Raw genomic sequence first — 13,934 nt, forward strand, 5'->3', positions numbered from 1 at the left:
TCAAAAGGGGTTTGTAGCACAGTGTGCAAACCACTGCACCACCACTCTACGTACACAAAGACAAAGATCCCCCGTATAGTCTTAACAGACTTTTCAAGCAAGTGCTGTTAGCGAGCACCGATGAAGGCCGGCACAGTACACGAGGGGGTGGGTGGCCAGCACCACACTCGACCGCCTTTGTCTCCCCAGTGGCGATGTTTACACGAGGGGAGGCCCTGGAGCAGTTCATACAATCGTCACTGGGGTTGTTGGCCGTGAGCGGGAACCGAACTCGGGTGGCCGGGTTCGTAGCACAGTGCTAACCGCTAGGCCACCGCTTCCCCCCACACACACACGTTCACCTACACACCTGTGTGTGCGTGCGTGTTTGCGTGTCACGCCCTCGTCGCGCAGGAGGCCATCATACAGATCATGAAGATGCGCAAGAAGATCTCGAACGCGCAGCTGCAGACGGAGCTGGTGGAGATCCTCAAGAACATGTTCTTCCCGCAGAAGAAGATGATCAAGGAGCAGATCGAGTGGCTCATCGACCACAAGTACATTCGCCGCGACGAGGACAGCATCAACACGTTCATGTACGTGGCGTGAGCGTGCCGCCACGCCCGCGCTCTCGGTGCCTCCGCGCCCAGATGTTTCCCTCAGGGCGCCAGCGCTTGTTGTAACGCTCGAACACACGGGAAAGGTTCACGCCGTGGCAGGGGGGCGGGGGGATGGGCGCCGAGCCGGCGAGCGGCGAGGAGGCGCGTCGTTGTGTTTTTCGTTTCACCGCGGTGCTTTGGGCTGGCCGGCTGTGGGCGCCGGCGGCCGTGAATTTTCCGTTCGTTGCGAGAATTACGAGAGAAAAAAAAGGTAAATTTTGTCGTGAGCACCGGATGCTGTTGGAGAGAGGCTCACCGGCATAAGAATTGTTGACTGAAGGACCGCTGCCAGCTTTTGTGTGTGTGTGCACGTTGTTTTGTTTCGTTTGCAAATGCGAAGTATCAGAAAATGACAAAACTCGTGGAGGTGGCTTTTAGAAGTGGTTGGTTCTCTCCGGGCTGCAGGATACAAGCGAGGAAAAACCGTGGCGTGTTCTCGCTTCTTTGCAGCGCGCAGAGCGGAGAGGCTGTCAGGGCTGTAGAGGCTCCGGCACGGTTCGTTTTGGGTTAAGGAGACATAGGAGTCGCCCGCGGGCAGCAGGACAGGCAATCGGTCTCTGCAGTGGGTCTTTGTTGTTATTTTCTGGGTGCACGTGGCTTAACATTTGGTGAGCCGTCCAATATCGCTGAACATCATTTCAAAGTTGCGCCGATATAACTTCACACAGGCTGCAAAGGACCCCCAGAAGGGACTTGGCGGTGCAGCGACGCAGCCTGCCGCTCGCCGTCCGCCACGGCGGGCGACGGAAGTTGCCGCCGCGCTAGCAAGGACGTCGTGCCCTGGAGAAAAAACACGCAATGTGTACATTGGCAATATAAATGGGTCGAGTATTTAAGATGTCGTTGCGACGAGGCCCTGGTGGTGGCGTGGTTTTGAGCGAGCGAGGCCGATAGCCCGCTCCGCGGGAACCGGATTCTCAGTCCGGATGCGAGGAGGAATGTCTCTGACCGGCTCTTGCACAACTGCAGTTATATCGGTACTTTTTTTTCTGGCTGAGTCGACCTTAGGGATGCTTCTTGTCAAATGCAGAGGAACACTCGAGAGAGTTCTCATTTTTCGCGATGTTTATGTCGTTTATTTATCTGGGGGAAAGCCTCGCCGAGCCTCAAGACACTTCCTGGGAGGGTTCTGCATCAGAATTCGTGGGCTCGCATGTTGGGGGGAAATCCGAGTACCTGGAGAAATCCCACCACACATACAAGCAGAAAACTCTGCACAGACATATCTGGAACCAACATGCTGTACACTAATACCATCTGCTGGACATCTGGCAGCTTGTGATAGGAACGGTGCACTAAACGCAGGCTCCGTGATTTGCGGCTTGCGTCTGCGCGAATGTGGGGCGTTGGGCGATTGCGGGGGTTTCCTTTGATCAGCTGACTGGTTTCCCATCGACCGCCCGCTCCACTTTGCCCGGGACACAAACGTCAAACTCGTGATTGTTGGCTCCACGGGGCTCACTGGATGACCGTCTCAAGTCAAACGTGTTCGAGTGGAGACGTAAAAAGGAATTGCCTGAGAGTGGGCACTGTTTTTTTTTATAGATATACTGGGCACGTAACATTTCACCCGCCACAATCGATTCTTATGCTCATGGTACATGCATCGAATCGTGCGCGTTAGGAATGCGTTACATGTGTTTATATCCACTGTCGATTTGGTGTGCACGAGGGCAAAAATAATCCGTCTTGGGAATTAAATCTTTACCCCCCCCCCCCCCCCGATTCGTGACAATTTGTAGAATCGTGAGAGGGGGTGAATCGCTGCATCCGTGTTCTGTGTTGTGTCCACGTACGCACTGCTCAGCACTTGGGTGAATGGTCGTTGTTTTGCAATGCATGCTCTTTCAAGGTTGACGCAATTCTTGATTTGGTTTTGTTTCATTGTGCTTTCCACCGTGACTGGTTTGGAGGCCGGTGCAACGCGTGGCACCGTGGCGACCACCTTGACATTTGGTACGGGTTGTCGTGAGGCACTCTGGGGGTTGACAGGTCACGTCGAGACATCTTCAAGTCTCCGCGCTTTCCCCCTTTTCTCCCGCTCCGCCAAGCCCATAGTCAGGGCTTCACTCTTTTCCAGTATTTCTCATTTTGCGTAAAAGATGTTTTTGTTCATCGTATGCCGATGGGCGATTGGTAAACGTGTGAAGCCGAGCTTGCGCACTGGCTGTTTCACGATTGCAATTCCACCGAGAGGTAGTTTAATTTGTGCGCCGATGTGAAACGATTCCCGCCAGGGAAACTCGTGATGAGCCAGGGGCGGCGCTGCGATCAGAGCACTCAAGTCACGAGGTTTGCCAATTCAACTCGCGGTTGTGGATTTATTCAACGCGTCGTTCCTCCGCGTCGATATAACGAGGAAGAAATCAACAGTGATCGTAATAAAGAGGCTGGCACCTGCCACGGGAATGTGGAATGCCCATCACCGGCTCGGGACTAATGCTGTTATCAGTTGTTTCTGCAGCGCTTTCATGTACAAAGTGCTTGGGGATTTTTGATCGAGTTTAAAATCCAAAGAAAATGGGAGATGGGCGAGCGCCGGACTCCGTAGCGAGCGAGGCGACATTGGCTTGGAGAGCGCCTTCCAGAGCTCACCGGCGGCGCCGCGTGGAATTCACGCCCCCCCAGTCGCCCCCCCAGTCGCCCCCCTCACAAAACAACTCAGTCATGGTGGCCTGCAGTGACGGACGGCCCTTGTCGGCCAGTGTTCACTTTTGATTCGTTCGCGAAAGCGGCAGTTTTTCATTTGGCAGTGCCGACGTGCGACTTGCCACGGAGTGTTAAATGATCGTCGCGTGCATGTGCAGATATATACCCTCTTTGTTGTTCTGGTTACGAATGAGGTTATGGTTGCTCAAAGTAACTTTTTTTCCCGCCTACCTAAAATGACACGTTAAAAAAAAAGTCCCCGGGCATCAAGACGGCGAGGGTCCACTTTGTGGCGGCACATTTATATTAAGCGATCTAACTAAAAAAAATCTATATTATGGATTGGTATTGGAAGCTCACAAGGAGGTCGGCGTCAGGCCCGGCTCCTCACAGATGGGAGGCCAGTAGAGCCGCTGTGTTGGACCACCTTCACAGTGACCCACCGCGCATAATCGTGAACTTGGGTGATGCCAAAGGGACATTTGGAGGAGCAGGGCGCACCACCCCACTACCCTGAAGCACCAATCCTGGCTCGTGCATTCCCTGCTGCTATGTTCACGCGCGCTGCCGGAAGGGTGTGTTCTCGTGCAGGCAATGCCTCGTTTCCACAACAGCAGCAGCACCAGGGCCTGTGTCCCATGTCCCCATGAGGGTCTGTTGGCTCAGCACCCCCCCCCACCCATGCCCTGCCTATCCCCCCTCCTCTTTTGGCTGTTGGAGGCTGGGGTCAGAAAGTGATCTAAACAGCATGTTGTTGGTGCGGATGGGTTAATATTTATTCTATTGAGAATCTCGTGATGGCCCAGCAACGTAGTTCTGCACCTAATGGTCAGAGCTTCCTGCATCGTAGTTTTGCACCTGGTGGCCAGAGCTGGCTGCCGTGGAAACGCAGGCCTGGCTCTAGCACAGAGAGCGCAGCGCCCATTGGTCGTGGGGGATGCACCGTGTGGGGTCCACTGCCTCGTAACAGCTCTGTGCCGCTGCTGCTTTTAATTGGAATTGTCAAATCGCCAGAGTACATTAGAAGGCCAGTCTCACCCTGCTCACATTAAGCCTTGTTTGCCCAGGACAGAGTAACAGAAAATGCTGGCCTCTGTATATCTGTCTTTGAATGCCTAATACAACTGGTAGCTACCTGAAATAAAACAATAAAAAAATATTCTGAGAGTATTAAGCAACGAGTAAATTATACACGGCCAAAGTGTCTCCCTGGTCAAACAATGAAGCGGTGCTCATCTTGGTGGCTCTGGAACAGTGGTGACATTCCACATTCTCCTGGCAGAGGCCAGTCTTTCCATAGCACAACCACAGTTTACTGTCCAACAAAGTGGTGCCCTTTTTCATCCACCCTGGAGAGATTAATGGCAATGGTGATGATGATGGCCTTCTGAATGTGACCCAAGCGCTCTTCCACAGAGTGACACCGCCAGATCTAATATTATTCCAGTTTGTGAGTTATTGGCATTGGCTCGTGCAAGGGAAACGCGACTTTGTTGATAGCTTCGCCGTGCATTAACTGTCCCATGATGCAGTAACTCCCCACCATGTGTTTGTGTTAATGCATTGGTGGCATGCACTTAAAATAAGATGACCCTTCTAGAGACACAAACGGCTCGTGTGTGGTTAGGTGTGTCCCCCATCACTGAAGCTTGTCAATGAGAAAAAAAACCTTTCAATTTACGCATAAGGTGCGTTGCATCACGGCTGTCAAATGATGTCACGGTGAGGTGGCTGCTGTCCGTAATCGACACGTCAACGCAGCGAATTCGCAGAGCTACAACGAAGCACGTGACCGCGTGGGATTGTGCTCACGGAGCTTCAGGCTCTTGTCGAACATGAACGCCCAGTCGTGTTGCGACAAGACGAGAGCGGTGTTTGTCTCTTTAGTGTTCTTCTTGAATGTGATTTTGGACTTCTCCCACCCAGCAGAACGGGGCATTCATTGGCCTGGCCCTCGTGACCACAACGGGAGGGGGGTGCCCGCTAACTCTAATGCACGCCGTGGGTATGCGAGCGCATGTGGACCGACGGGATTTATCGTCGTAACTCTGCGGGTGTTGGGTGCGCAACAGGGGAAGGCTGCGAGGTTGGAATTCATTGGAGCTTGTTGCCTTAGTAAGAGCCATTTGGGCTTGAGCAATGTGAAGGATCCTTCCGACATCAACATTCTTAACATCTAACAGGTTTACCATTTTTTCCCAAATCGCCTCTCCAGCGCAGAGAAAAAGTTCACGAATGCCGACGCTGTGGCAATGAGCTTGGGCCTACGTTGTAGTCGTTATTAATAAAAAATCATTAATCCGGTATCCAGGCCACGTCGCACTCCCTGGCAGTGCGGCGCCTGTGGAAGAAGTTAATACTTCTGAATGTGACTCCTGACAGAACGTGAACAAAAACTGAACACCCTTCATGACCTTTACCTTATAACCGGTTCCCCTGTGCACCAGACGTCTTCCCATGTTGGGGCACACAGTGAACGCTGCATAATGATAACAATAAACTATATATAGTTGGGAGGGGTGTGGTTTGTTTGGGGGGGGGGGGCATGGTTTGGGGTGGGGAAAAATGTGGGAATATGCAATGCTGTAAATAGAGTTTTACTGTGATAGCAGATATAGGAAACAGAGTGATATGGACAACTGCTCGAATCCGAAGAGGAGTATTCGGAATTGTGGAATTGAGTGTGTAAGTTATTTTTTCCTTCCTCCAATTAAAGAGAACACTCAAGTTTAAACGACACGTTTTCGAAGTGTGGCTCTTGTACCGTACTCCACGTGAGGTGTGGCTGTGTTGGTGAGAGAGGCCTGCTGTACATCACCTGCTGATGTGATGGTGAGAGAGGCCTGCTGTACATCACCTGCTGACTGTGATGGTGAGAGAGGCCTGCTGTATATCACCTGCTGACTGTGATGGTGAGAGAGGCCTGCTGTATATCACCTGCTGTGATGGTGAGAGAGGCCTGTTGTACATCACCTGCTGACTGTGATGGTGAGAGAGGCCTGCTGTACATCACCTGCTGATGTGATGGTGAGAGGCCTGCTGTACATCACCTGCTGGCTGTGATGGTGAGAGGCCTGCTGTACATCACCTGCTGGCTGTGATGGTGAGAGGCCTGCTGTACATCACCTGCTGATGTGATGGTGAGAGAGGCCTGCTGTACATCACCTGCTGGCTGTGATGGTGAGAGGCCTGCTGTACATCACCTGCTGTGATGGTGAGAGGTCTGCTGTACATCACCTGGCTGTGATGGTGAGAGGCCTGCTGTACATCACCTGCTGTGATGGTGAGAGGCCTGCTGTGCATCACCTGCTGACTGTGATGGTGAGAGGGGCCTACTGTACATCACCTGCTGACTGTGATGATGAGAGAGTCACACGAGGAAGGGCCTCATTTGCGGGTGTTGCGGACGAGGCTGACTCAACACTTCACGGCCTTGGCTGGAGCCACCTCAAAGGTGGCTCCAGCTGCCTCATCGCTGCTCTGGCCGCCTATGCAAGTGACTCCGCACACTTCCATCGCGGCTTGGCCACCCTGATGGCTGCTCCAGCCGCCTCCACCATGGCTTCAGCTGCCTGCACAGGGGCCCGGCTGCCTCGACTGCTAATCCGGCCGCTTCCACCGCAGCCCGACCGCCTATACCGCGGCTGAGCCGATTTACCGCTGGGTAGAGGAGCAATTTTAAATATCCGAGGTGATCTTCCCACTGATTTTGGGTTGACGATCTCATGGATGAACTTACCACCTGTCTATCGGGTCCATGAGCTTAACCCCATCTGTTTGTGGTGCAACTCACAGCCATAAACTTGACAATCTTAGTTTCCCCCCACCATGAACTCATCACAGGGTGATACGGTGATTCAGGGTGTCCTTCGAGGCACTCATACCCCTCTCAAATGGTGTGGTGGATTCAAACTTCATTAGATCCAGTCCAAGAGGCTAATGGAATTTCCTTTGTTCGAAATGCCCGGAAGGACTAATTTATCCTCAATCCCGTGTAGTGGCACCACCGACAAGTATTATTGTAGACTCCGCTCTTTTATTCATGATGTTGCACTTTATCGATTAGTGGCAAGTGCCCCTTGGTATTCCGTTAAGCTCCGCTTGCAGAAGCACGAAACCACGGAAGGAACGTTGTTGGCGTAGATTTCACCGTGATGCCAACTGGGCAGTCCGGGTTGTCTGACAATGGGAGTCTATGAAAGCGGGCTTCCTGGAAAAAACATTTTGTTGCCAGGAAGATCGACTCGGCAAGGAACCGCCCTGCTGAGCCCTTCAGGATGGTTGACAGTCTGCTCCATCCTGACTGCTCCACCACCAGGATTATACATTCTGAGGTGCAATGTAGAGATTTCCACTAATAATATTTACCCCACCCGGAGTGCGATCTACCCCGCAGTCCCACTGGTCACTTACCAGAGTTCTCTTGGTTTGGATGTTCGCCCCAATTTCTCCCCAGCACTCGTACGACTTGCTTCCGGGATAAATTGGGACCACCTGCAATTCAGATCATTTCCCCTTCCTGGCTCCTAAAGGAGTCATTGGAGACTGGGCCCCAATGTATGCAGGTCGTGCGTTCAATTCAGACTCGAAACGCCTGTCTTTTTGGAATTTGCATGTCTCTCCCCGTGGTCGTGTGGATTTTATTCCGGGTACTCCAGTTTTTCCCTAACACATTGAGAATCAGTGCATTTAAGAGTATTTGGCTGCTATCATTTTCCACATAAGCCACTTTGTTGAGCTATCTTTGTAGCCAGTTCGCTACTGAAAAAGAGCTATATAGCTTAGTAGGCCTTACCTGGTCAAATAAACAAAAAAAGTTTAGTTTTAGTAGTGTCCAGTACAAGCTGGCTATTTTGGCCTATAAAGCAGCTGCACGGTCCTGTACCTACATACGTGTGGGACCGTTTGGTCCCTCGTGCGACTTGCGCCCTATGTGCCACGATCGTCAGAGAAGGGCCGACTCCCCCAACTGTGGATTTTGCAACCCGACCCTAGGTGGCGGGGGGGGGGGCTTCAAGCGCCGCTCCGCGAACCTGGAGCGCCTTGCCGGCCGCGCTCCATTGCGCTCCGGAGTTTCCACTCCCTCATTGCTTTCTCCGCAAATGCAACTCATCGTTGTGTATTTTTAACCCAATTTTATCTTTCAATCTGTTTGTACAATGTTGATATCCCCTCGAGTGGAGGGGGGGGGGTGATATTACATTTAAAATAAAACCTTGAAACCTGTTGAACTATACTGGCTGGAGGCACTCATAGGATTCGCTGCAAAAGGGGACACGGCATTGACCAGTGTGGGGAAGGAAGGTCAAACAACTTCCACCGATTGGCGAACTTAAGCCACGGACGTAACAATCGCTTAACACGCAGACGGCTTGTTGAGCCACGGGGCAAAGCACAAACATGCCACGGTTGCCATATACAGGGGCAGCTTCTAACGATGAACTTCAGGACGGCACTCGCCTCTCTTGGTGGTCCTGTGCCAACAGTGGAAATTCCACGTTTCCTCTGGCGAGGGCTCGTCAACCAGGATGAACCACTGTCGACTTCGCACAATGTGGTACTCGTGTTCTCGACCCAAGAGGGATGGTGGGCTGAATCGCCCGCGAATGGGATGTGAACAAACACAGTTTATGGGGAGTTAGGCACTCTCCCCACAGTGAAATCCAGCAGGGTGCGACACAAACGGAACCGTTGGCAACAAGAAACGTTTTGGTCGTGACCCAAACAAGACATCGAATCTCGGCAAAAACTTCCACAAGCGACCATCGGCACCGTGGTCGTGGAGCCAGGGCAGACGTGGAGACACGGAGGGCTCACCAAGTGCTCGACACCAAACCGTGTAACCTCCCACGAACCACACACCCTCATCTGTAACACTTTCCGTACACTTTATTCACATGTTCTATGTACATTAACCTTATATATTTACTCCTGTTCACGCAAAGTAAAATAAATAAGAGTTGGCGCAATCTATTTGACCGAACCGTGAAAAAAAATGTAAACCCACCTTTTATTTGGTTGGGTTTGATGTTTTGGGAGGTTTTGGTCAAAATAGCGGCACTAGTCGAGTTCATTTGAATTCACTTCAAAGGGCTTGCGTTGCCAATTCGGTATTTAAAACATAATATATGGATTATATTGACTTTTGTTTACTGTTGGAATGCTCAGTCAACATTGAATATTTTACATGTGAAACGCTTAACCTTTCTCCGTGCTGTCAACTCCCTACCTAAAACGAGCAACAACTCTCCCCCCCTCTACAGCAGCTTAACTCGGCCAAATGTCTAAATTCCATGTTCCCATGCTGGGGGGCACAATCTCCACATAGAGCGACTGCACAATACATTTAATCAATCGTGGAGGGGTAGTGATCATGATGATGATGCTGATGATGGGCTAAATTGACCCCGAGCTGGGATTCTAACTCTCAACCTTTTAAACTGCGAATCAAACGCTCGAACGACATCATCGCTTCTAGACCGACCAATCAAACGTAAATTTTTGTTGTGAAAAAAGAGCGACGGTCCGAGTTATGGTCCCAGCTCCTACGCGCGATATCTAAAGTGGCACGGGGTGGCTGGTACACCGGCAGACCGGTGGCCAAGCCCAGAACCAAAAGGGTTCTCCACAGCCTCCTCGTGACCGTTAACAATGACGACGTCAACTCCGAGTCGAAGGAGTCGTGAAGCAGATCCACTTTGGTAGGTGCACTTGGAGCAACTTCTTTCTCTGCAGTCCCCTCACACAAACACAACCAGCCGCTGCTGCTGCTGCTGCATGGGAGGCTGCATTGGGATTAGTTCACAGCCATTGTTATTTAACACTGCACAGGAAGACCCACATCCAAGCAGTCTAGTGAGAGAGGGCCGTTACGTGTAGAAAACGGGGCAACATCCCTGCTGCGTTTAAAAACAGACGCAATCCCAACACTAAAAACGAACGGGGCTCTTTTTCTAGCATCCACGCACCGATCGATGGCGGACCCTAGGGACGCTGTTCCCACTGAAACTTTTGTCAATAACAACGATAAATAAAAAATTATCACAAATCACTTTCACCACAGTCAGGGAGAGACAGCGACGACTCGGGAGGCACTTCGCGATGCAGGCACTTCGCGATGCAGGCACGTCGCAGCAGTCCAAACTCTCCACGGGAACCCTTGGGGGTGGCGCGGAAAATCTGCAGCGCCGCCAACGCTTGTGCCACCAAAAATTAAATAAACTGACGTGGAAGTGTCTTAGAGGGCAGGGGGGCAGGGGGGCAGGGCGGGGCGGGGCAAGGGCTACTCCACGTAGTGCAGCTTGGCGAGGAACTGCTCAACGTCGACGCCAGGAGGGAAGTAGTCGAGCCTCTGTTTCTTCCGTTTCTGGAGAGAGACAGCAAGTGGCGAATTAGGCACTGAGGTTAAGCGATAACGAAGGCGTAAGAACTGCGGCGATTTCCGGCTACGGGGGACGCAGGGGCTGCGCGAGGGTTTAAATAAATAATGGAGGCGTGGCGCTGGGTGTGGTGGGACGCACGCCTTGCGATGCAGTGCTTTTTGCGGAGGACTGTGAAACTCGCACCTCCGCTCTCAAAACAGATTAATCGGTGAAGCTGCGTGGGGCAGTGGCGCACGAGCACCACAAACCACTCGACACACTCGCCAATAACACCGCGACAGACAACGGAAAAAATATTAATAGGCGACGTTTCTGGCAATGACCCGAGTTTGATCTGAATAAAGGACTTTGCTGGAAATGTCACAATTATTAATTATATATTGTACATGAAGGCAACGGTGTTATGGGCTGATGTGTCGAGTTTTTACCTTTTCAGAACAAGATTATTACAGCAGGCCTTCTGTTTGTAGAGCCAATCGAGATAAATAAATATTTATACTGACAACGAAACGCATTTATGTTGAACTTCTTTCGCACCGCACGTAGCCCTGTCACCCTGCGAGGAGATCCAGACCCAAGAAAGCCCCGTTAAAAGTCTCAACACTCGTTATGGAGGGATGTTCGGGCCAACGCCAATGTTAAAGAGCACCCAGAGAAAGACTGTGCATCGCACACAGAGTGGGATGACACAAGGCGGTTCGCACACATGGGTTCATCAACTCACTGGCTGCCCTCCTTGCAACCGCAGATCCCCTGCGCAAAATCCTCATCATCCACCAGCCCCTTGCATGCACAAAAGGGCCCCCATGTTAGCGAGGACCGATAAAGGCCAACGCAGCTCAAGAGGGGGCGGTGTGCCCAACACTACGCCCGGCTGCATTTGTCTCCCCAGTACAGGCAGTCCTCTACTTACGATGGAGATGCGTTACGACGACCCCATCGTAAGTAAAAAATATCGTAAGTCGAAGATGTCCTAGCCTACCCAAGAGTCTTAAATAATGGTGATAATTTAGCAAAACAGAGCAATTTACAGTACCGTACTGTATAAACTATAGACTGTATGTATTTATTCATTACAATACTGTATTGCACAGTAAAATGTAAAGTAAAAAAAACGAGGTAAATTCTTAACCTACCTATATGAACTGCAATTTAATAGAAAGTTTTTTCAGGAAACAATCTTATCTGCTATAAAAACTTTTAACATGCATTGAACGTATCGTATCGTGGTAACCCTAAAATGAAATCGCTAAAGCTACGTATCATACATGCATTGAACGTATCGTAACGTGTCATATTGTACTGTACTCACCAATATTCGTACGCTGCTGCGATTGCCTGCCGCGCGAAATTTAAAATATTTTACAATTTTGTCGTATCGCTATCGCCATGGTAAGATCTAAATATCGTAAGTCGGACCATCGTAACTCGGGGACTATCTGTGTTCTTGTTTACACACCGCATCAGGTACTCATGTACGCCAGAGCCAACCTCGGGAAGGGCCCAGGACTGGTTCAGGTATTCGCGCTGGCGAGGAATAGAACTCGGTTCACTGGGGTCATCGTGCAGTGGGCTAATTGCTGCGCCACGGCCTCCACACGTTCCTCCTGCTCACTCCACTCGCTCATCCCACTCACCCCTCCCGCTCACCCCTCTCACTCACGTTCTTGGTGCTGGTCCCGCGCCTCCTCACGGGCGAGGGGCTCTTGAACGCGTTCGAGTCCTGGGCGGCTTTGCTCGCTGCTGCCGCCGCCGCTGCCTCCTCTGCCGCCGCCCCCCCCCTCATGCCCCCTCGCCTTCCTCTTCGTGCCCCTCCTCGTCTCGCCCGCCGGCGCCCCGGCCTGCGCCTCTTCCCCCCCCGCCTTCCCCGACGACGTCCCCGGGCGGGACCTGGGCGACTCGGCGAGGAGGTGGCGCGCCGACCTCCGCGGGGACACGGGCGTGCCGTCTGTTTCGCGCCGCTGCTGCTTCTGCGCCGACTGCCTGTGCGCCGGCGGCGGCATCGTCACCGCGGCAGAGCCGCCGGCGTCGCGCTCCGCCGGGGAACCGTCGGGCGGCCGGCGAGGCGGAGTGGCGGTAGCGCCGCGCGACTTGGCCGCCTGGGAGAGGAAGACGAGCGTCTGGGCGGCCATGCTGACGCTGCTCTCGCTGCCGGCCTCGCTGGCGGGGCTGCGGGCGCACGGGTCCGGCGTGAGCGGGCACAGCGCCGCCGGCGCCGCCACGTTCGCCTTCGCGGTGTTCGTCTTCGTGGACGCGGCAGCTGCCGCCGCGGTCGCCTCTTTCCCGACCCCGCGGCCCGCCCTCCGCGTCGCCGCTCTCGGCGCCACCACCGTCGCCAGCGCCGCCAGCGCCGCCGGGGCCTCGGCCCCCGCGCTCGCGTCAGACAGCGGTACGGGTCTCTTGATGACGGGCGTGACGAGCCGCGGGAACTCCTTGTCGCGCCGTTGCCCCTTGCGGCTGCGCTGAGCCGGCGCGGTGGCGGGGGCGGCGTCCCCCTTCCGGCCGGGCTCCGCGCGAGGGCCGCTCTTGCCCCCCGCTCTGCCCACTTTCCTGCCGGCCGCTGAGTCCGGGGGACTCTTGGACTTGCCCCTGTCGGCCTTGCCATCGGGCCTGGCCCTGGCGGCGGAGCCTCCCTTGGCGGGGCTCCTGCCGGCGTCGCGTTTGGCTGCCGCCGCCGTCCTCCTCTCCGAAGCGGCAACCGCCCCCGCGCCCTCCTCCCCCTTCCCCCTCTTGCCGGGCGCGTCCTTGGCGTCGCCCGTCGCCGCCTTCCTGGCCGTCTGTGCAGGAGACTTGGGCGAGCGTCGCGAGGAGGCGGTGGCGGCGGGCCCAGCGTCGCCCGACGTTCTCCGGGAGCCGCCCGGCGCCCGCGTTAGGGAAACGCCGTCGAAGGTGAGAACGCGCCGGTGAGGGGCGGGTGGCGCCGGGGCGGCGTCCGCGGGGCTCATGCTGCTCCCGCCCGCCCTCTCGGCGTCACGCGGCTCGGAGAGTTTGTGCGCCGACGCCAAAACCTCTACCGGCACGAGTGATTCCTTCTCCTTGCAGCGCTCGAGCCTGCACGCGCGGGACGGACGGAGTGGTTGGCGAGCGCCTATCAGCGCCAGCAAGGTGCACGAGGGGTTGGTGTCGCAAGCACTATACCTGGTCACCCCCCACGCTGACGTTTAAAGACTGCATCAGATACAAATTTTTGACCGACTTGGCCTAAGGGAGGCCCAAGTACTTGCCAATGATGTTGACTACAACCAGCAACAGAACCCAGGTGGCT

At 53.8% G+C, this 13,934-nt stretch overlaps 2 protein-coding genes across 4 annotated transcripts in view; one reads left to right on the plus strand and one right to left on the minus strand.

Moving 5' to 3' along the window:
• Positions 1–6,024, plus strand: part of CUL5 (cullin 5) — a 28,170-nt gene extending 22,146 nt beyond the window's left edge. The window contains exon 19 of the mRNA XM_078616256.1: positions 394–6,024. Within this exon, the coding sequence (XP_078472382.1) occupies positions 394–588 (195 nt within the window). The 3' untranslated portion in view covers positions 589–6,024. The remainder of the gene's footprint in view (positions 1–393) is intronic.
• Positions 6,025–9,158: 3,134 nt separating this feature from the next.
• Positions 9,159–13,934, minus strand: part of LOC144734176 (uncharacterized) — a 30,501-nt gene continuing 25,725 nt past the window's right edge. For all 3 annotated transcript variants that reach the window (XM_078616255.1, XM_078616254.1, XM_078616253.1), the window contains 2 exons: positions 12,333–13,720; positions 9,159–10,653 (listed from right to left, as the gene is read on the minus strand). In XM_078616255.1, the coding sequence (XP_078472381.1) occupies positions 10,604–10,653; positions 12,333–13,720 (1,438 nt within the window). In that variant the 3' untranslated portion in view covers positions 9,159–10,603. The remainder of the gene's footprint in view (positions 10,654–12,332; positions 13,721–13,934) is intronic.

Source organism: Lampetra planeri, chromosome 50 (genome assembly GCF_965212315.1).
Source record: "Lampetra planeri chromosome 50, kcLamPlan1.2.h2, whole genome shotgun sequence".
NCBI classification, from domain to species: Eukaryota; Metazoa; Chordata; class Hyperoartia; order Petromyzontiformes; family Petromyzontidae; genus Lampetra; species Lampetra planeri.